This window comes from Erpetoichthys calabaricus, chromosome 17 (genome assembly GCF_900747795.2).
Source record: "Erpetoichthys calabaricus chromosome 17, fErpCal1.3, whole genome shotgun sequence".
Taxonomy (NCBI): domain Eukaryota; kingdom Metazoa; phylum Chordata; class Cladistia; order Polypteriformes; family Polypteridae; genus Erpetoichthys; species Erpetoichthys calabaricus.
The window spans coordinates 32,016,679-32,038,895 of record NC_041410.2 but is presented as its reverse complement, the minus strand read 5'-3'; the positions used below and the strand labels follow the sequence as shown (position 1 = coordinate 32,038,895).

At 37.6% G+C, this 22,217-nt stretch overlaps 1 protein-coding gene across 3 annotated transcripts in view; it reads right to left on the bottom strand.

The window, feature by feature from the left end:
- Positions 1-22,217, bottom strand: part of arhgef1b (Rho guanine nucleotide exchange factor (GEF) 1b) — a 171,333-nt gene that overhangs the window by 97,359 nt on the left and 51,757 nt on the right. For all 3 annotated transcript variants that reach the window (XM_051920616.1, XM_051920618.1, XM_051920617.1), the window contains exons 7-8: positions 14,175-14,280; positions 2,827-2,967 (exon numbers count right to left, since the gene is read on the bottom strand). In XM_051920616.1, coding sequence (XP_051776576.1) covers positions 2,827-2,967; positions 14,175-14,280 — 247 coding nt within the window. The remainder of the gene's footprint in view (positions 1-2,826; positions 2,968-14,174; positions 14,281-22,217) is intronic.

Here is a 22,217-nt window from a genome sequence, read left to right as displayed (position 1 = left end):
AACTGCTTGATAACGCAAATATCTAGTCAGCCAATCATCAACTCAGTGTATTTAGGCATGTAGACATTGTCAAGACGACCTGCTGAAGTTCAAACCAAGCATCAGAATGGGGAAGTAAGGTGATTTAAGTGACTTTGAACGTGGCATGGTTGTTGGTGCCAGACAGGCTGGTCGGAGTATTTCAGAAACTGCTTATCTATTGGTATTTTTCATGCACAACTATCTATAGAATTTACAGAAAATGGCCCAAAAAAAGGGAAAATAATCAGTGAGCAGCAGTTCTCTGGGTGAAAATGCCATGTTGATGGCAGAGGTCAGAGGAGAATGGTCAGACTGATTTGAGCTGACAGAAAGGCAACAGCAACTCAAATAACCACTCGTTATAACCAAGGTATGCAGAAGAGCATCTCTGAACGCACAAAACATTGAACCATGAAGGAAATGGGCTACAGCAGCTGGAGACCACACCGGGTGCCACTCCTGTCAGCTAGGAACAGGCAACTGAGGCTACATTTTGCACTGATTCACCAAAATTGGACAACAGAAAATTGGGAAAAGTTGCTTTGTCTGACGAGTCTTGATTTTTTGCTGCAACATTCAGATGGTAGGTTCAGAATTCAACGTTAACAACATGAAAGAATGGATCCATCCTGCATGTATCAACGGTTCAGGCTGATGCTGGTGGAGGTGGTATAATGATTTGTTGGCACACTTTGAGACCCCTTATTACCAACTGAGCATTGTTTAAATGCCACAGGCCACCTGAGTATTGTTGTTGACCATGCCAATCCCTTTATGACAACAGTGTTCCCTTCTGATGGATGGCTACTTCCAGCCAGATAACATGCCTTGTCACAAAGCTCAAATCATCTCAAACTTTTTTTTTTTTTTTTTTTAAATATGACAATGAGTTAACTGTACTCAAATTGTCTCTACAGTCACCAGATCTCAATCCAATAGAGCACCTTTGGGATGTGGTGGAATAGGAGATTGGCATCACAGACATGCAGCCGACAAATCTGCAGCAACTACGTGATGTTATCATGTCAGTAAGGACCAAAAATTTCTGAGGAATGTTTTCAGCACCTTGTTGAATCTATGCCACAAAGAATTATGGCAGTTTTAAGGCAAAAGGTAGTCCAACCCAGTACTAGCAAGGTGTACCTAATAAAGTGGCCAGTGAGTATATGTCATGCTCTGATGCACTTCTCACATCTACTTCCACTACAAGATGATCAGTCTATTTTTAATAGTACCATTCATAGATCACAAAAATCACAAGGCATTTCCCACTGTTTACCTTTCACCATGATATTGCCAATTATCGGACAAAGCTTTCAATGCAAAATAGATATTTCGTTAGCAATATAAAAAGGCCACAGCCTTGCTGTACAGTAAGCCTACTAAAGTACAGAATGATATGTGGTATGATATCTCCAGTTAATTTCAGTCACTGCTATTTACAACTCACAATGACAAAAATCACACAGGCTTAAAATATATAAATATTCGATAATCATACAGCATGTATCAAACAAAAAAGTAACAAAGAGATAAAACAGGTATCGCAGCTACAGAATGGTCAGTAAGAAATTGACATTGTAGTATGGGTGCTAACACAATAGACTTTTAGAAAAAAGGTCAATGTTATATGTAAGTTAAAAGTTTACCAACCTAAGGGTAAAAATTTGAGTCTGCTTAAATTATATCAAACACAACAATTTTGTTTGCCAAAGACTGTGGGGGCAAACAGCTTTTAGCTACACAAAGATAATGGGAGGTGCTTACACTTCCAATAATCAATATCCCATATTGAAATGGCAAGGATCAAGTAATACAATGCACTATTTCAGTCACCTGTAGCAAGACATTGAGATCTGTCACAGTGCAGCTGCATTAGCAAATGGTGACAGAACTAATTTTCAGGCAGTGTGTTGTACTTGTTAAGGCTTTGGACTTCGGATTTCAAACTCTGAGGTTGTGGGTTCAAATCCTGCTACTGACACAGTATGAGTGAGCTCCAATTGAAAAAACAAAAGAAATTTAACCAATTGTATCTCAGATGTTGCAAGTCACCTTGGGTAAAGGCATCAGTTTAATAATAAGAAACATTATTATTATTAGGTCACTGGAGATATAAATAAACTAGCCATAGATATATATAAACTAGCCACATAGTGGCAGGAGGCAGGGGGTCATACCCAGCCGGGACGCCTGGAAGGACCGGGAGGCAGTCTATACGTCCCCCGGGCCATGAGGGGACAACCGCACTGGATAGTGTGGGGACCATGGGGACAGAGCATGGAGGCTTAAACCCATTGGGGCCCGTGGCCACCGCCAGAGGGCGCCCCAAGCCTTATAGAGCCCGGGAGATCTGTACTTCCACCACACCTGGGAAGGTGGATGGAGGACTTTCCAGGGACGCCCAGAGTGCTTCTGGGTGCTCATGAGGCACTTCCGCCATACCAGGTAGTGCCGCTGGAAGGACATTAGCGAGCACCTGGAGCACATCCTCGTGATTATAAAAGGGGCCGTCTTCCTACAGTCGGGGAGCCGGAGTCGGGTGGAAGAAAGACAAAGCTTGCGAGACAGGAGTGGAGGCAGCTGAAGGAACCAAGGACTGTGTAATCATGTAAATAGTTGTGTAAATAAATGTGTGTGTTGTGGACACTGCGTTGTCGTGTCTGCCTGTGGCCGGGCTACCTCTTACATTATATATATATATATATATATATATATATATATATATATATATATATATATAAAATATACATTCTGACTGTTACATTAAACTACAAATGACTACATCTTTTGTAATATACTCACTGCATTTCACTCAATTTGTCCAGTAACTGCTCAGCTATAGCACGTTCTTTAACATCCTGTGTTGCACGGTCGGCTGCCTGAAGTTCTTCCAATTCAGCAAGTTCTCTTTCACCTGGGGTCATTCCCATCATCCTCTTCTGCCTACAATTTGACATGAGGGAGCAAAATGCATAAGGAATGAATATGTTAGCTTTTTATGAGGAGATTCAGTATTTGTTTATATATTTCTACAAGTCATATAAAATATACTATCAAGATGCTATTTAAATGATTATTAAAAGCACAGCCGAAAGCAGTACAAATGAATCTATCTGAAGTTCAGAATACTTAAGTTACTAACATACCTGCATATATATTATTCAGAAATATACCTAATTGCATGCAAGTACAAAAGTACAACTACTAAAAGAACATAAATGTGACAAATTTCATCTAAAGAAAGTACACGGTCACGGCCTTATTCAAAGCAGTTTTAAAACTTTTGTCTAGTGCCTCTGGCACTTGCTGAATAATGATACCAGCTACCAGTGTCAAATATTCAAACGATGTGCTCAAGGAATGCACCTTAGTCCTACTAAAAAGAACACTTTTAATACCTGGACATACTGTGCTTCACCAAGATCACAAAGGGTAACAACACCCTTGCTTGTGTCACAAAAAAAAAATAAAAGTTTCTCGAATTAACTAAATTCACCTAATTCAACTTAAGAGTCTCTAAGACATATTTTAGTATTGCCAAAAACTTAAAACCCTACCATTATCTTTTACAAACTGTCAAATATTACAGTCATGTTAAAAAGTAAGTGTATGATTCTGGGATATTTGCCATAAAGACAGAATTTCAAAGAAAAAGTTGTATGTGAAACTGGTAAATAAAAATAAAAGGTTAAAATGAGTAAAAGAACACAGATATTGGACAGAAGATAATTGAAAAAGTATATTACGGGCAGCATCCTGAAGTCCTCTTTTCTCTGCTGAAGATGACACTAGTATTTGGCATGTATTTTAGGAAGAAGCTAACTGAGGGACTGTAAGGTGTTTGTTTCTTAAACTACACATTCCGATGTCTTTATTCTCTTATGTAGTTGTGCATCTGGGCTTTCCTCTTCTTTTTCTTTCCTGCTTATATCCAGTTTACCCCGTTTTCTCAAGACGATAACAGACACCTCTGTATGAAATCTTTGATTTCTTGGCAATCTGTCACAAGAATAAACTTAATTTTGTGCGTACGCATTCTGAGCATGAAGTATAAACTGGCCTTTAGCGTTACACCCGAGTGTCACTGGGACTATAAAAGCAGTGCTAAAAGCGTTATTCATGAACGTCACATGGGCAGCTGTATTGATGTGTCTCACATAAGTGTTAGACCCAAGGATTACTCGGGCTGTAAAAGTGCTAACAGCATTAGTGGTGAGCGTTGCTCAGGAAACGATATAGGCATGTCTTCCATAAGCAACAAGCCCGAGTGTTACCCAGGCAACAGTGCAGACACGTCTTCTCCTAGCATGATAATGGTGTCTTGTTAGAAATGTTTTTCAGCAGCTCAGGTGTTGCATGCTCTTGACAGTGCTATAAGCAGTGATGATGAAGTGAATCTGTCTTTGGGCAGTGAAACTGAAACAGACAGAGAAATTGAAAGTGATTCTGATAAATCTGGAAGTTACACTTGTGCCGCGTGCTGTTCAAAACCTCATCAGTCTGGAAAGAAAATCTGCAAGGAATCACACTACTATTGTCCCAACTATGACATTCGCTTGTGTATTTCACCGTACGTCAAGATACACCACAAAAGAGCCACATTTTGACAGTATACACCGTATTAGCCTTATTTTTATTATTATTTGTGTCATTGTTATATTTTATACACTTGTGACTTTGTACTTTTAGTGTTTTGCATGTTTTGCAGCAGAAAGATCAGATTTAATAAATATGTAATTTTTCAAGCCAAAAAATAAAACGCTTTTTACATGTTTTTTTGAGGAAAAAATGTAACACTAAGGCGGTTAAATCCAATACCTCATACAGGTTTTAATCCTAAATAAACAAACTTCTCTCCAGAATAAATCCTCCATTTCTCATCCAAACAAGCTCTGCCCACCTTCTCCTGACTCAGCTCACCTGGATGAGCTCACCCGGGTGGGTCCTTTTATCTCAGGACCCGGGAATACTTCCGGTGTCAAATGACCACAGTCTGGTAGCACTCCCAGGTCAGTCAGAACCTCTTTCAAAGTGTGTAACTTTCTTATAGCTCCCTCTAACGGAACCCACACACCCCAACAGGATTGTTCTCCAAGACTACATGTCTTAAGGTGCCCTGCAGGAGTATGAATAGGAGCTCTACCCGAGAGAATCCGCCACCTAGCATACTGGGGAAATAAATAGCCCCCAGAGACAGTGTTGTGTGTGTGTGTGTGAATACCATATAGTTTCGAGTTTCATAGCGCTCTCAAAGTTTTCTTTGAGATAAACAAAAAAAAAGTGAGAAATGGTGTTAGTTTACACTGAAAGAAAAATGAACAATTCTGGAAAAAGTTGATTATGGAATGAAGTAAAATGACATGGCAAAAGCATTTTGGAATCCTTCATCTTCATCTAACGACTTGTTTTCTTCACTCTGTATTGACATACCTGTATTTCTAGTAAAATAATAAAGTTAAATCTAATGTCTCATTTTCATTCTGTGTTCATATCGGTATTTCTAATAAAAAAGAAAACTAACATCTTGTTTTCAAGTAAAATTTTTTGCAGTTTAAAAAGCGTTTTTTTTTTTTTTTTTATACAGGTATTGTCAAGCTTGGGTCACATAGCTGCACGAGGAACAGAAAGAAGAGTCCAAGTTTTCAAGGAAAATACAGGTACTTTATTACTGTATAGAGAAGGCAGGTACTCAAGACTTTATTTAGAACAGGAGCGGATTGGAGCTGCGACACAGGCACTCATCCTGCTATAGAAAATACTATACGTATTTTCCTCATATTCATTAAAACGAAATATTTTTGTGGTCCCATGAGTTTTGTTATACAGGTAATAAGGTTCCACCTGTATTTTCTTTTCCCTATTGTGATGTTTTTATGACAAAAGTGAAAAAAATACACTGTTTGAAAACAGGCCATTTACAAATGATTATTATCTTTTCATCCATTCTCTGCATTCTTTTTGCTTCACTAATGATTATAAGCAAAACTAACACGTGTGGACTATTCCCTAAACAGGAATCACGTCCATCTGTAGGCATACTGGCATAAAAACTTTTTACAATTTTTTTAAGAGCTTTTACGATTATTAATAATAGAAAAGAAGAAAATATAATTGTAAACCTCTGATGTACTTGAACAAAAAAACATCAATATATAATACACTATATATTATGTTGGCTGAACGCTGCTCCCATTGTAGCTTCTTTATATTGGCAAAGTTTTCTGTTACAGTGATCCCTCGCTATATCGCGCTTCGCCTTTCGCGGCTTCACTCTATCGCGGATTTTATATGTAAGCATATTTAAATATATATCGCGGATTTTTTGCTGGTTCGCGGATTTCTGAGGACAATGGGTCTTTTAATTTCTGGTACATGCTTCCTCAGTTGGTTTGCCCAGTTGATTTCATACAAGGGACGCTATTGGCAGATGGCTGAGAAGCTACCCAACTTACTTTTCTTTCTCTCTCTCTTGCGCTGACTATCTGTGATCCTGATGTAGGGGGTGTGAGCAGGGGGGCTGTTTGCACAACTAGACGATACGGACGCTCGTCTAAAAATGCTGAAAGATTATCTTCACGTTGCTACCTTCTGTGTGCAGCTTTTAAGTATGCTGCACGGTGCTTCGCATACTTAAAAGCTCAAAGGGCACGTATTGATTTCTCTCTCTCTCTCTCTCTCTCTCCTGACGGAGGGGGTGTGAGCTGCCGCCTTCAACAGCTTTGTACCGGCGGTGCTTCGCATACTTAAAAGCAGCCCTATTGATTTGTTTGCTTTACTCTCTGTTTCCTTTGAAGAGGAAGATATGTTTGCATTCTTTTAATTGTGAGACAGAACTGTCATCTCTGTCTTGTCATGGAGCACAGTTTAAACTTTTGAAAAAGAGACAAATGTTTGTTTGCAGTGTTTGAATAACGTTCCTGTCTCTCTACAACCTCCTGTGTTTCTGCGCAAATCTGTGACCCAAGCATGACAATATAAAAATAACCATATAAACATATGGTTTCTACTTCGCGGATTTTCTTATTTCGCGGGTGGCTCTGGAACGCAACCCCCGCGATGGAGGAGGGATTACTGTATTCAGTACTCTGTTTCTCTTCTTGGTATCTTGATGAGGCACTTGGTGCCGCTGCTCTGCAGTCAAGCTGCAGCTCCTGACTTTGGAAAAGTCATCTCAGATAAAGAACCATTAGAATCATCGCATGGTAAGCTTCTGTCATTGGGTTCGACATTCTATCTACTATACAATGCCTGGGAGATGGGTGGGTGGCTGGTTGGAAGAGGTCTCCAAGACTGTGACTGTGTCTGAGTTTGTCTTTGACTTTTTTTTCACAATTTTCATCTCCTCAGTTGTCAACCAGCCATAGTTCAAGAATTAATTAATGGACAGATATCGTTAGTTTCCATTTATGTTAATCAGTTTCTACTTTTTCTGAATGTTTTAACAAATATGTATCTTTATATGTACTAATTCTGTATTTAGCAATTAGTACAATCTATACTTGAAAATATGTTCACAAAAAAGTTGTATTACTGCAAATAGTAGTAACATTAATAAACTGGAAACAAAGTTAGCATGGTTCAATTAATAGACATGGAACCACAACAAAGTATTACTAAGAATTAGTTCTGAAGCTGGCTGGGTCATAGGAGTACAGTGTCGACTCCAAGAAATCAAAAAACAAATGTGAGTTGTAGGGTCTCATTTTAGAAGTTCATAATATGATGCACCACTGAGCTGTCTTGAACCTTCTTCTAAATATTTAGTAGTAACCATGCTCATCAGCTGGACAAATAGTTATATTTGAGTCATTATTTAAATAAGTTAATTCTTTATGTTTAACACCTGTAATATGACCTCTCGGGGTATTTTTCAATTGTTTTATATATAAAAAAAAAAAAAAAAAACAGATTACTGAAATGTTTTACAATCCTTAAAGAAGGCACAAGTGTTGCATTTTCATAAAAAATGAAATTACTCTATTCATGTTTTACGTTGATTATAGCTGAGGGCTGAAATGAAATAAAGTGCCATTGGTAAGAATCAGTCTCTCAGTTGACAAAACTTCGGAAAAGATGTTAGTTAATCAATGGAATGTAACCACCCAGTTTCTCTTTGGTGGCAGGAGCTGTGGGTAGCCTAAGATTTTCATTTGTTGACCTAAAAAAAATCCATACTTATCTAAGAGGGCCAGAATCTGAAAACAATACAAAGGAAGATGAAAAATGAACAAACACTTGTTTTTTTTGCATATTCAATGGTAGGTGAGGATAGACATTTACAGTGGCATGCAAAAGTTTGGGCATCCTTGCTTAAAATGTCTATTGCTGTGAATAGTTAACTGAGCCGAAGATGAACTGATCACCAAAAGGCATGAAGTTAAAGATCACATTTTTTTTCAGCATTTTAAGTAAAATTAGTGTGTTGTCTTTGTTTTGTACAATTGTACAGTGAAAAAAGAAGGGAGCGGCCATGCAAAAGTTTGGACACTCCAAGATATGTGAGGTTTCAGATAACTTTTACCAGGGCCTCATATCCTAATTAGCTTGTTACTGCTATGGCTTATTCGTTGTTAAACCCCAGATGATGTAAATTTCAAAGCTGTATAACTGCTTTGACTCCTCAAACCTTTTCCTAAAAATAAGTAGCCATGAGCTCCTCTAAGCACCTGCCAGGCACTCTGAAAAATGGAGTAATTGATGCTCACAAAGCAGGAGAAGACTACAAGAAGATAGCAAAGCATTTTCAGGAAGCTTTTTCCTCATTAATATTAAGAAATAGCAGTTAACAGGAATGGTGGAGGTCAAGTTGACGTCTGGAAGACCAAGGAAACTTCCTGAAAGAACTGCTTGTTGGATTTCTAGAACGGCAAATTAAAAACCACCATCTGACTACGAAAGACATTCAGGAAGATTTAGCAGACTGTGTAGTGGTGGTGCACTATTCTACTGTACAGCAACACCTAAACAAATATGACCTTCATGGTAGAATCAGCAGAAGAAAATCATTCCTAGCCAAAATATTCAGCACCTGAAGTTTGCCAATGAACATCTTAACAAGCCTAATGCATATTGGAAACAAGTCCTATGGACTGATGAAATCAAAATAGAACTTTTTGGCCACAATGCGCAAAGGTATGTTTGGGGAAAAAAGGGTGGCGAATTCCTGGACAAGAACACATCTCCACCTATTAAGTATTAGGGTGGAATAATTATGCTTTGGGCTTGTGTTGCAGCCAGTGGTATAGGGAACAGGTCATTGGTAGAGGAAAGAATGGAATCAAATAAATGCCAGCAAAATCGTGAAGAAAAAAAATCACACCGTCTGTAAAAAAAAAAAAGCTGAAGTTAAAAAGAGAATGGGTCCAACAACAAGATAATGACCCAAAACACTTCACTTCAACATTATTGTCATATGTACTCAGTACAAAGAAAATCGTATTCTGCGAGTCCTCCAGCAACAGACAAGAATACATAACAATAAACAAAAACAAGCAGAAGTAAGACTGCACATGCAAATAAATAAATGATTCAATGTAAGCTCTGCAGATGGGCTCAAGATGACCTTCCATCCTCCAGACACAAGCTAGCCTATATTGCTGAGGGGAGGGACAGGGGATGGGTTTTATTTACAAGCCTGATGGCACAAAGGAGAAACTGTCTTTTAGCCATGAACAGTTCATGAAGTGGGAGGGTTGTGTCCTTAATAATGTGATGGGCCCTCCTGAAAACTCTGGTGTTATAGAAGTCCTCTAGTGTAAGGAGTGTTGTTCCAATGATAATTTGTGTAGAGCCTTATAGTCCCATGCTATACTCTTCCCAAACCAGACAGTAATGGAGTAGGCAAGGATAGTCTCAATTGCACATCTGTAGAAGTTACAGAGGATAATGCTTGGTATGCCAGACTTCCTCAACCTTCTCAGAAAATACAAATGCTGCCAGACACACCTCAGAATCAACAATGGAATACCTTAAAAGGCACAAGCTAATGGTTTTGCTGTGGCCCTCACATCCCCCGACCTAAACATCATTGAAAATCTGTGGACAGATCTCAAAAGAGCAGTGCATGCAAGACAGCCCAAGAATCTTGCAGAATTAGAAGCTTTTAGCAAGGATGAATGGGTGAAAATATCTCGAAGTCAGAACTGAAAGACTCTTAGCTGGCTACATGAAGCGTTTACAAGCTGTGATACTTGCCAAGGGGGTATTACTAAGTACTGACCGTGTCAGGTGCCCAAACTTTTGCTTCAGGCCCTTTAATTTTTTTGGTATATTTTACCAATGAATGACAGAAATAAAAATGTAATCTTGCTTAAAATGTTAAAGAAATGTCTCATCTTTAACTGTATGCCTTTTGGTGATCAGTTCATCTTCTGCTCACTTAACTATTCACAGTAGCAGACATTCTAAGAAAAGCTTTGCATGCCACCGTATATACATATAATTCCACATTTCCCTAATTGATGTATTCATTTTCAATGTATTGAAATCGGACTCAAAAGATGTGATAAAATGTTAATTTTCCTCTAATACCGTTTTTAAAATTAGTACTATCCAGTTTTTCATAACATGTTTATGAAGGTTCTCTGTTTGGACTTGTAACATATCCATCTCCCAGTGTTCTCTCCAGAAATTTTTTCTAGCCAGGTGGCATGAAAAAGTAGCCGGGTGGGGAGGGATGGGAAAATTTGGTGGTGAGGAAAATTAAATGTGCACTATTTTTATTAGTTAATTATTATTAATTATTTTCCATTGTTCAATATGACTTCCTTTTTTAAGGTTTGACACTTGTGCCAGAATATTTTTTATTAAATTTAAGAAGTATCCAATTCAGGATCCTGCAACCCTAAAAAAAATTTTAAATAACAATTGTTATGACATAAACCAAGAGGCATACGGTAAGTATTGTCGCTGCCGGGAAGAAAAGTGAAAACAATGAAAACATTTTTTAAATATTCTTCAAAGCCAACTTGCATATGCAGAAGATGTCTTCAGTTAAATATTTATTCTTCTTTTCTTCGTAAAAAAAGGAACAACCCATTTCTTTACAGTGTTCCAACAGCTTTTCAAACAACGTTGTATGTGGCAACTCATTTTTTGCCAACCAATACATGGATCTTAAAGCTCCCACAAAGGCATCTCTCTAAGTTATTTAACACAGATACAGATCTTTCAATTTAACAGATTCCAGTTTGCTCTAGTACACAATTTCCTAAAAGGTCAGCAGAAGACTCAATGTGCATTTTACTTTTTTCATGGTCCAGCAAGCTTTCTTTTTGAATTCTTATGCATGGCACATTTACCCAAGGTAACTCCCTCCACGGGGGGTGTTTGTTTGAATATTTCATGCAAAATGAGCACAACATACCATTTTCTTTGACCATTAGCCAATCAAAGTCTTTAAACCATTGTTGGTTTATGCAGGATAAGTGGTGCTTAGATTTATCAATTGGCAGAGTGTGTGCTGAAGAGATTTCCCTTGATGGACCAACTTCTGCAATGTCTGTCTGAAATTGCCACATGAGGAGTTGACGCTGCACCTTTATTAGTTTGTGGCGTCTCTTTTCTGAAATAACTGAGCAGTGTTGTTTTCTGAACACTTTTTTTTTGCTCATGTTGGTAAAACGTTTGGGAAAAATTAAAAGTACCTACGAATAAGACTTTTGTGTGGGAAAGGGAGAGCCTGTTGAATATTCAATGCACACTTGCACTATGGCAGGGCAAGATATGAACAAAAAAGGAATGACAGATGGGTCCTTTTAACAAAACTACGGAAGCATATTAGGGCCACGGTGAAGAGAAAAAAAATACGGGCACATTAAAGAAAAAAAAACTGTCAAGAATAAAGTCGACATTTCCATTTTATTCTCATAGTTTATTTTGTCATTAAAGTAGAATGTTGTAAACTAAACTTCATCTTAAAATCAATGTTTAATTTACTAGGTTTTCTCAAACCCCGTCATAAGGTAGTGTAGTGCATTAAATGCTTTGTGTTAAGTGTTCCCCGACCGAGTTGTTAATCACTACGCGCTTCTTAAATGGACTTCCTCTTGCACCGAGGAGGCACAGGGAGGGATCGTCACACAGAATACATTCACTTCATGATATTCCTGCTCTCTGAACATTTACAATGCTAAGATACATACTTGATATCATTTTCATGATGAAATGCATTAAAGCAGGTATTAAACATGCACGGTAGTGCGGCGGTAGTGCTGATCCCTCGCAGTAAGGGGTCCCCAGTTGTACGTTCAGTGTAGAGAACTTTATGGCAGGTGTGACGAGGCTCCAAAAAACTGGATGTCTGAATGGGTATCGCACAGGTTTAACTTAAATATTATGTAAATATTGGGTTTGTGATCTGGTGGTCGGAGACATGAATACAGAATTCAATGGATGTTCTTCTGAGTGGGCTTTCTTTATTGCATGCGTGCTATCTCTATCTGACGTACCAAAACCCCAATTCCTATCCTTCCTTTTTCTTTCTCCACTTAACCAATCACCACACGATAACACAAGGCATTTCATGAGCTACATAATTTATGACGGGGTTTGAGAAAATCTAGTAAATTAAATAATCATTTAAAGATGAAGTTTAGTTTGCAATGTTCTACTTTAATGACAAACTACGAGAATAAAGTCAACATGTCGACTTTAATCTCGAGATAAACAGCGAGAATAAAGTGGAAATGTCAACTTTATTCTCGACATAAGCTTAGCAGCACTACACAGACTGCACTGACACTGAGAACAGAGACGTCACTTCCTGACGCCCTTTTTCTGATATCTGACAGGCTGGTTCCACGAGTCTTTTTTTTGTTTATCAGTCCTCCTGTCACCTGCCCACCTCCACATCCTTTTTGCTTGTGAAGTATGGCTCTGCTCCCGCTATTAGCATGTACAGCCTCCTCTCGCCTGCCCAACTCTCCATACTCCTTGCTACTTTAATTAAACTGCTCCACTCTCACTATTACCATGTACACCCCCCTCTCGAAAGCCCACCTCCCCATACTCTTTGCTTGTGAACTCCGCTCCGCCTCATCCCCGCTATTAGCTTTAGCACCGAGTGATCGGAAACATCCCGTCCCGCGCCTCTCCTCTCGCAACATGCGATCCTACTTCTAAAATATTTGCCCACCCATCCACTCGTCCCTTGCCATCTCTGCAGATCATTAGATCTGTGGCTGTCATCTCACAATGTCAGGTGAGATGACAGCCAGGTGTTCAACTAAATTAGCCGGGCGGAGCGCCCAGCTAAAAGACGCTAGGGAGAACACTGTTCTCCATAATGGCTGTATCAATAACCAGTAACACAGCAATCAGGAAAGCATTTATTAAAAATTGGATGCCACAAATTCAGTTGTCCTCTCAGTATACACTGATTTAAACAACATTCGTTTTACTGGACATTTTACTGAAGATGTACTGCAAGTCAAAAAATATTTTTTAGTTGTTTCCCAATTTAATTGAGCAACAATGTAAACCATAAGTCAAAGGATTGGCATTACACCCAAATATTTATCCAAGTTTATCATCAGAGTAACAAAAGTGTTACTCCTTTAACAACACATTTACTAAATGTAATACTTTGTTTCATGCTTCCCGTTTCCGTCCAAGACAGCACTAATCAATAATTTACCAGCCTCAAACATTATTATTTTATATTTATTCAATTATTTTATATAATTATTTTATATTTGTTCAGATTTTTAAGACTTCACATTACATAAAGAAATGACGTCTACAAAGAGATTATTGTAAAAAAATAAATAAATAAAAAGTGGGTCAATATTTCTATTTGTGTTTTTTATTGGTATAAACTTTTTTGTCACTTAATTGTCTTCTATACTACACTGCATATCGGGGAGACTCCTTGTTTACAATTACCATTACCTTATGCAGTATATAGCATTTGATTATATTTCTTGCATCCTTTACATTATTTATTTTATTTGATATCATGCTAATTCTCTTCTTCCACAATTTGCAGAGACACACAGTGGGACTCTCAACACAACCAAATTTGATCATATTTTGTCGGGATTACACTAAGCAACTTTAAAAAGGCAACAGTATAAACCATTTACTAAATAACAAAGTTAGCAATCATTGAGATATACTGTACATCATAATATAATTTAAATTACAATTACCTGAAGTCTTCCAGTTGTCGAACAAGCTCTATCGCCTGGACATTCTGGATGTCCCGTATAAATCGCCTTTGCATCTCTTCAGGAATTAGATCTGGTCTGGTACGATCTATAGGTAAACAGAAACAAAACAGAGGCAAATGAAACAAAAAAGATCAAGTAAGGAAGGTAAGGAAAATGTAGCATGCAAAAAAAAGCATAAATGGAAAACAACACAATGAAAGAAATATAAAAAATACACTAATTAAAAACCCTTTCAGACTATAAAACAATCCATTCTAGTTGTCTGACTCATTTGCAAAATTCATTATTTATTCTAGGTAAGGTATGTAAAATCACAGCACACATACAGGTGCTGGTCATAAAATTAGAATATCATGACAAAGTTGATTTATTTCAGTAATTCCATTCAAAAAGTGAAACTTGTATATTAGATTCATTTATTACACACATCCATCCATCCATCCATCCATTTTCCAACCCGCTGAATCCGAACACAGGGTCACGGGGGTCTGCTGGAGCCAATACCAGCCAACACAGGGCACAAGGCAGGAACCAATCCCGGGCAGGATGCCAACCCACCGCAGTTTATTACACACAGACTGATGTATTTCAAATGTTTATTTCTTTTAATGTTGATGATTATAACTGACAACTAATGAAAGTCCCAAATTCAGTATCTTGGAAAATTAGAATATTGTGAAAAGGTTCAATATTGAAGACACCTGGTGCCACACTCTAATCAGCTAATTAACTCAAAACACCTGCAAAAGCCTTGAAATGGTCTCTCAGTCTAGTTCTGTAGGCTAAACAATCATGGGGAAGATTGCTGACTTGACAGTTGTCCAAAAGACGACCATTGACACCTTGCACAAGGAGGGCAAGACACAAAAGGTCATTGCTAAACAGGCTGGCTGTTCACAGAGCTCTGTGTCCAAGCACATTAATAGAGAGGTGAAGGGAAGGACAAGATGTGGTAGAAAAAAGTGTACAAGCAATAGGGATAACCGCACCCTGGAGAGGATTGTGAAACAAAACCCATTGAAAAATGTGGGGGAGATTCACAAAGAGTGGACTGCAGCTGGAGTCAGTGCTTCAAGAACCACCACGCACAGACGTATGCAAGACATGGGTTTCAGCTGTCGCATTCCTTGTGTCAAGCCACTCTTGAACAAGAGACAGCGTCAGAAGCGTCTCACCTGGGCTAAAGACAAAAAGGACTTGACTGCTGCTGAGTGGTCCAAAGTTATGTTCTCTGATGAAAGTAAATTTTGCATTTCCTTTGGAAATCAAGGTCCCAGAGTCTGGAGGAAGAGAGGAGAGGCACAGAATCCACATTGCGCGAGGTCCAGTGTAAAGTTTCCACAGTCAGTGATGGTTTGGGGTGCCATGTCATCTGCTGGTGTTGGTCCACTGTGTTTTCTGAGGTCCAAGGTCAACGCTGCCGTCTACCAGGAAATTTTAGAGCACTTCATGCTTCCTGCTGCTGACGAACTTTATGGAGATGCAGATTTCATTTTCCAACAGGACCTGGCACCTGCACACAGTGCCAAAGCTATCAGTACCTGGTTTAAGGACAATGGTATCCCTGTTCTTGATTGGCCAGCAAACTCGCCTGACCTTAACCCCATAGAAAATCTATGGGGTATTGTGAAGAGGAAGATGCAATACGTCAGACCCAACAATTCAGATGAGCTGAAAGCCACTATCAGAGCAACATGGGCTCTCACAACACCTGAGCAGTGCCACAGACTGATCGACTCCATGCCACGCCGCATTGCTGCAGTAATCCAGGCCAAAGGAGCCCCAACTAAATATTGAGTGCTGTACATGCTCATACTTTTCATGTTCATACCTTTCAGTTGGCCAACATTTCTAAAAATCCTTTTTTTGCATTGGTCTTAATTGATATTCTAATTTTCCAAGATACTGAATTTGGGACTTTCATTAGTTGTCAGTTATAATCATCAACATTAAAAGAAATAAACATTTGAAATACATCAGTCTGTGTGTAATGAATGAATCTAATATACAAGTTTCACTTTTTGAATGGAATTACTGAAATAAATCAACTTTGTCATGATATTCTAATTTTATGACAGCACCTGTATGTTAAACACATATTTCAGTCTATAAAAGTTAACAGTGATATAATTAAATGGGCAATGACAATTTCTAATCTGCAACAAATAAACATGTACCAACCACACACAGTAACTGCAAAAAAAAAAAAAAAGAGAGAGTTGGGATATTAATAATTAAATGTTGGTCAAATAACTAAAAGTTTAGAACTGAACAATTTTATTGATCACTCGATTAATTACATTTTTTGCTGGAAAATGTAATTGTCTTGTGGTATTAGTGGGTGATGCACTAGTTGGTCTGATATATCGTACGAAATTCTTTTTCCAGTAAGGATTTAAAAAAAACAAAATAATAGCTGTATGCTAAAAATCTGTGAAAAACTTGAAAACACATTAAAAATAAAACTCAAAACATGCAGGATTGCAAAAGGAAACAAATTGTGAATTTTTTTTTTAATTGGTGTCTTAAATGTAATGTTTTGTTTATGGACTGCATGTGAAGTATGTGAACTAAAGGAGCCTATCTCCTTTAAGAGAATTACCCAGACTTGCATACAGTTCACTCTGATTGGTTAGTTAATGCAAACAGAAAGGGAGGATGGGAAGAAGCTGCATTTTTTTTTACTTTTTTTTTTTTTTTTTTACAATTATTTTTATTAATAAATGTGGAAGTACAAAATACAATAATTCAATAAATCAACAAAAGATATATACAGCAATAAATGTAAATGTGAAACAGAAAACACAGGTGGTCTGCAGACCTCCACAGCTCTGTTCCGTTGAGGGCACAATCAAATTGCATACTTCGGATGATGTTTAGTTCCCTTTGCATTAATCTTAAGTGACATCTTACGTCATCTGTGCCTTTCCCCACAAACCCATTTTAAGAGTACCTCATGCTTTGCTATTATAAATTGTCCTTACACAATAGATAAGATTAGGGATATGGGATGAGGGTTACATCTACTCAATGGGTGTGTTTTACACTGGGCGTATCACGTACTAGAACATTGTTGTGCACTCTTTTCTAGAGTTTCCACTGTCTAAAATCATGCAATTCAACTGGCTGTTCAGCAGAGCTATGGAGGTCTACAGGTAGACTCTTCTTGTTTGTTTGGCAGCAATCATGGCAGTGAGTGAGTAAGAGAGAATAAAGTGGTACTTTTGATCAGTGGTTCTCAGCCCGTGGGCCGCGGACCAAAGGTGGGACATAACAGGGAATATGGTGGGCCACGCTAAAGTCTTAAATGAGTACCAAAATTTGTCAAAAAGTCAGAGGAAACAAGAAGATAATCCACATTTTTTACGCATTGTTAGCAGTAGACCGTACGTACGGAAGCAAGCTGCAGGATTTTAGGGCTTAGAGACGATTTGTTTAATTTAGTTATTTTAGTACTTTAGTAGGATCAAAATGCAGCTGTAGCTGTTAACACTGGCTGATGCAAGCGATGATGCAAGAGATTTAGACAATAATAATTTAAATTTGACTGTCACGCACTTTTTTGGTTAACCTTTTTATTGTTTAGAGTACACTTAGATTACTTTAGGCTTGTAGAGACGTTTAGACCCTAAAATGGATCGATTTTTGAAATGTAAGTCTTCGACTTCACACCAAGAAACAGATAGCAGTGGCAGCGAAAGCGGTTATGATCAAGACGACACTAAAGTTGTTACTTGTAAGAAAACTAAATATGCTCGAAAATAGGATGTGGAATATATAAAATACGGTTTCATTCCATCAGCAACTGACCAAAATCTGCCGATGTGCGTTATTTGTTTGCAAATCCTCTCGAACGAAGCTATGAAGCGGACGAAATTGCATCATCATCTTACTACAAGACATCCAGATCTACAGAATAAAACCAAAGAATATTTTGAGCGTAAAGCCATGGAATACACTACACAGAAGACAGTGTTAAAAACAAAAGTTACTCTCAACAAAAAAACTGTTAAAGCATCCTACGTGATTGCTCAGAGAATCGCAAAAGCAAAGAAACCATACACAATTGGAGAAGATCTTATCATGCCGGCTGCTCTTCAGATTTGCAATGTATTGTTTGGCTTAGAATATGCTACAAAACTGAAAAGCATTCCCATCTCGAATGGGAATACTAAATGTATTCCTCATTGCTAATCTGTACGCGTAAAATTGGCACTGAGTAAGCCTTATTCGTTTGGCGGTTCTTTTATCGGGAAAATGTTGTAAATCTTTGTGCCAGCCAACATCTCCGTAAGGGAATAAAAGTGGGTAAACCATAGGATCGCAATTCATATTGAGCATGGAAATCTGTTTACAGGAGTTGCCTATGGGATAGATGCAAATGTCCCTGTCGGCAGGCGGTTCGCCATCTTCTCCGACAAAAATCGCTGCAACATCGGTGTGACATGTCGGGGCATTGTATCGTCGTAAATCCTGCCTAGGGTTTTCCTTGAAAACCATTTGTACAGATGCTGTTGCATTGTACTGAGCAATTTCATGCATGTGTTTGTATGATTTAGTGAAGGGGTTGATGGTTCTGAGCATGGAATCTAGCTGTAGAAGTAAATTTTTGCTGCATGCACAGTTTGTTTTATTTTGTAAGCGTACTTCAGCAGCTTGCGCTGTGTCAAAAACATACAACTGTCCATATCCTGGAGAGATAGAAGTGTTAGCGTATAGTGGAGAGATTTGGTGATAAATTTGCCCATGTATTTTAAAACAGTATGGTCCGTGGCCAGGAGGTTGAGTTATCTGTGCACCCATGGAACAAAAACACTACAGAAGAGTTGCATTCGCGAATGTGTTCATGATAATGTTTAGCTTCTGATGTTTGCTGTGTAAGAAGCTGTTGTAAAGACACAGGTGGCTCCTGCAAAGGTGGTAAAGCTACTTTACCGTTGTGGCAGCACCTCGAGTACTTGTTGGATGTATTATGCTCAGCAGGCCAGTATAGTGCATGACAGTGTTTGCACTGCTGGTCTGGAGTCCCAATGTTGTACTCTTGGACGGGAAAACAGGAATTAGGTGATGAAGTATCTGTGGTAACGGGAAGAGGATTGTGTACGTCTGCTGAGACTGCGTTGGTTTGGAAATGTTGCTTTGCAGATGTTGCATTGCAAGAGTTTTGTTGTGTTTAGTCAGACAATCCTGTGTAGTGAACTTCTTATTGCATTTCTGGCACTCATATAGTTGTTGGGAAGAATGCCTTTTCTTGTGTTTAGCAAGTGAGGTTCGCATTTGAAAAGTTTAGTTGCAGGAATCGCACTGGAAGAATGTAGGGAAGGGTTTGGAGAAGGATGAACAGGAATCGAGAAATGCCGTGTCAGCTGCGTGTGGGTGGGACCGGTTTTGAAGTGGAAGATGAACGAACCAGAAGGGAAATATATATATAAGAGATTAAAAAATATGGAGACATATTGGATTTGACAAAAAATGAATATGAAGCATTTGCAAAAACCCATAAACAATTACTTTCTAAATAAAACAAGAAGGTGTAAAGTAAGCAATTGCGTACATCAGTCATCAAAAGCTGTGTTCATGATAATTCTACATCTATTTTCTTCCAAAAAAATCTCAAAATGTCAAGAGCAGCCCCCAATTTTCCTACAAACACAGATTTACAGCCTCCTGACTTCCAATGTAATAAGTAGAAACTACTTTTCCAAGTCAAAGTAAATCAAAAGTCATATTACCGGTACATAAAATTTTCAGCTAAAGGCTAGCTTTTTTTTTTTTTTTAAAAACAATAAATGTAGTTATATAATAAGTGAATTGTTACTGATTTACAGAATGTGAAAGAATGAAGACTTTTTGGTTAAAAAATAACAAAAAGCTGTGGTGGGAAAGAAAAAAAGGAAAACAGGGATACACATAAACACAGTAGTAGAATACAAATTACTCACTTTATTGATGAAAAGAAATTGAGCTTTTAAAAGTGCCAAAAACAAATGCACATGGCAATTATTCAAAGGAAAAAAGCAATGTCAAAAAAAAAAAAAAAGTTGTCAAAATACTGGAGTTTGTGTAGTCTACACATTGTGTCAGAAAAGGGAATAAGTTTAAGATAGCAAAACAGGCGGCAGAAGAAAAGCAAGGGTGTGGTGTTAACTGTAAGAAAAAGGGTTAAATGAATACAGAAATTTATAGTTTGATTAAAATATTGCTATTCTAAAATAATCCCAAACTATTGTGTTGCTTGCCTTTCACTATGAAATATTGCAATATTTCAGAAGATACGCTCTACGTACATTTATTTTTGTTTCTGAATGGTTTGCTTATGTATGCATAATAAATCTGACACGTTTTTGGACAAGCTTTTCTACCTGACTTGTTGACTTGATGTTCTCCTTTCAAAAAATATTTCTTTGGAACCCTAAAAGTTTAGTTCATGTCTTGATCACATTACGGTTTACTCTTAAACATGAGATCCCTGACTCGCTGCTCTTTTATACAAGAACTGTTATGCTCCCCCATTGCAGGTTTCTTTCTCATTAATGATAATGCAAAATAACTGCCATATTTCTGATTTTCCAATTTTTTATAATAATGGATTTAAAAATCATATTTTGTTTACAGCCAGCAATGCTCATTTTACCTATCTTAGCCAAAACATAGTTTTACACGCAGTCTGCACCTTAGTTAGTTGAAGATTGAGACATGCTGTCTGAAACAATAAAGCATTATTAAAAACAATGACTAAGGTCAATTGAGCATCCCATGCAACAAAATATCAAACTGGGTCTTGCACACCAAATCTGTTGTTTACTGTATATATACACTGCAGTATATATACACTGCATATATAATTTTTAAGAGAGAATTAACAAAGAAAAAGAATTGATTAATGACTATGTTTAACATGTTCTGAGCAATCATGAGTGATTTTATCTAAGTTTGTTATGTGCATTATAGGCATAAAGCACAAGTTGTGTTGATGTATGACCTCTTTTATGTAACAATGAATATTTTCAGATACCCGTGTTTATTTCAACAGTAGGCAATTTAAAGAATCCTTAAAATTGGAAGGTTTTTTTTTTATTTTCCCTAAGAGAATGTCAACCTCGCAAGGATTGCCATGGCTCCCTATATGCTGCCTAGCAACCCCCAGTTTGGCAACCTTCTGCCTAAATAGCAAGGGGTATTGCGCAACACTTAAGCTAAATATAATTAAAGAAAAATAAAGTGTTTTATAATTTGAAATGTGTTACATTAATTAATTAATGCTTTAACTTTGACAGTGCTAATTTTAATATACTGTATAATCATTTTTAAAAGAATACTCAAATGTTAATTTTTTGGGCAATGTGATAGCCCTAACTCGTATTAAGTCCCTCAAGTTGATGAGGAAGGTTCTCTTTTTGCTCCCTACCACTGATAATGCCCCAAAATGAGAACTGCAGGGAAATGTCCAATTCAGTTTTTATAGATTCCCAATTATGGACAGTTAGTCAGTCTTCAACATCACATGTCCTTACTTTCCTGTAAAGGTAGTGGTTGGGACCGGAGATATAATTCATAAAGAAGAGGGATGCAACATGTTCATTCTCCTCTAAAAGACCAATTCTTTGCTTTTTCTTCTTCACGTTTCAAATGGCACATTTCTTGACCTCGTAAACAGTCTCATTTTCAATACTCTTCTGATATAGCATGTCCTCCATGATCAAAATGCTTTGTTCTGATGAAATTTATTGCTTGTATTGTTTTTATTTTAATAGATTCAAATATACATGCTAACTAACATGAGAGTGGTAGCTATTCTTGGAACAATTCGGAAACTGTTATTTCAGTTGCCGAACCTGTAACCAGCAATTAGAAGTTTTTTTGATAGGTATTAAGTCTTGTTTTGTTTATATTTGCCTATCACGTTGTTCTTAATATTTTTGATGAATAGCTTATTGTAACACATCTGACACCAAATGCATATTTAAGAACACATTTTTGGAAAATGTGTTATGCAGTCTTGAACATATCTTACTATATTTT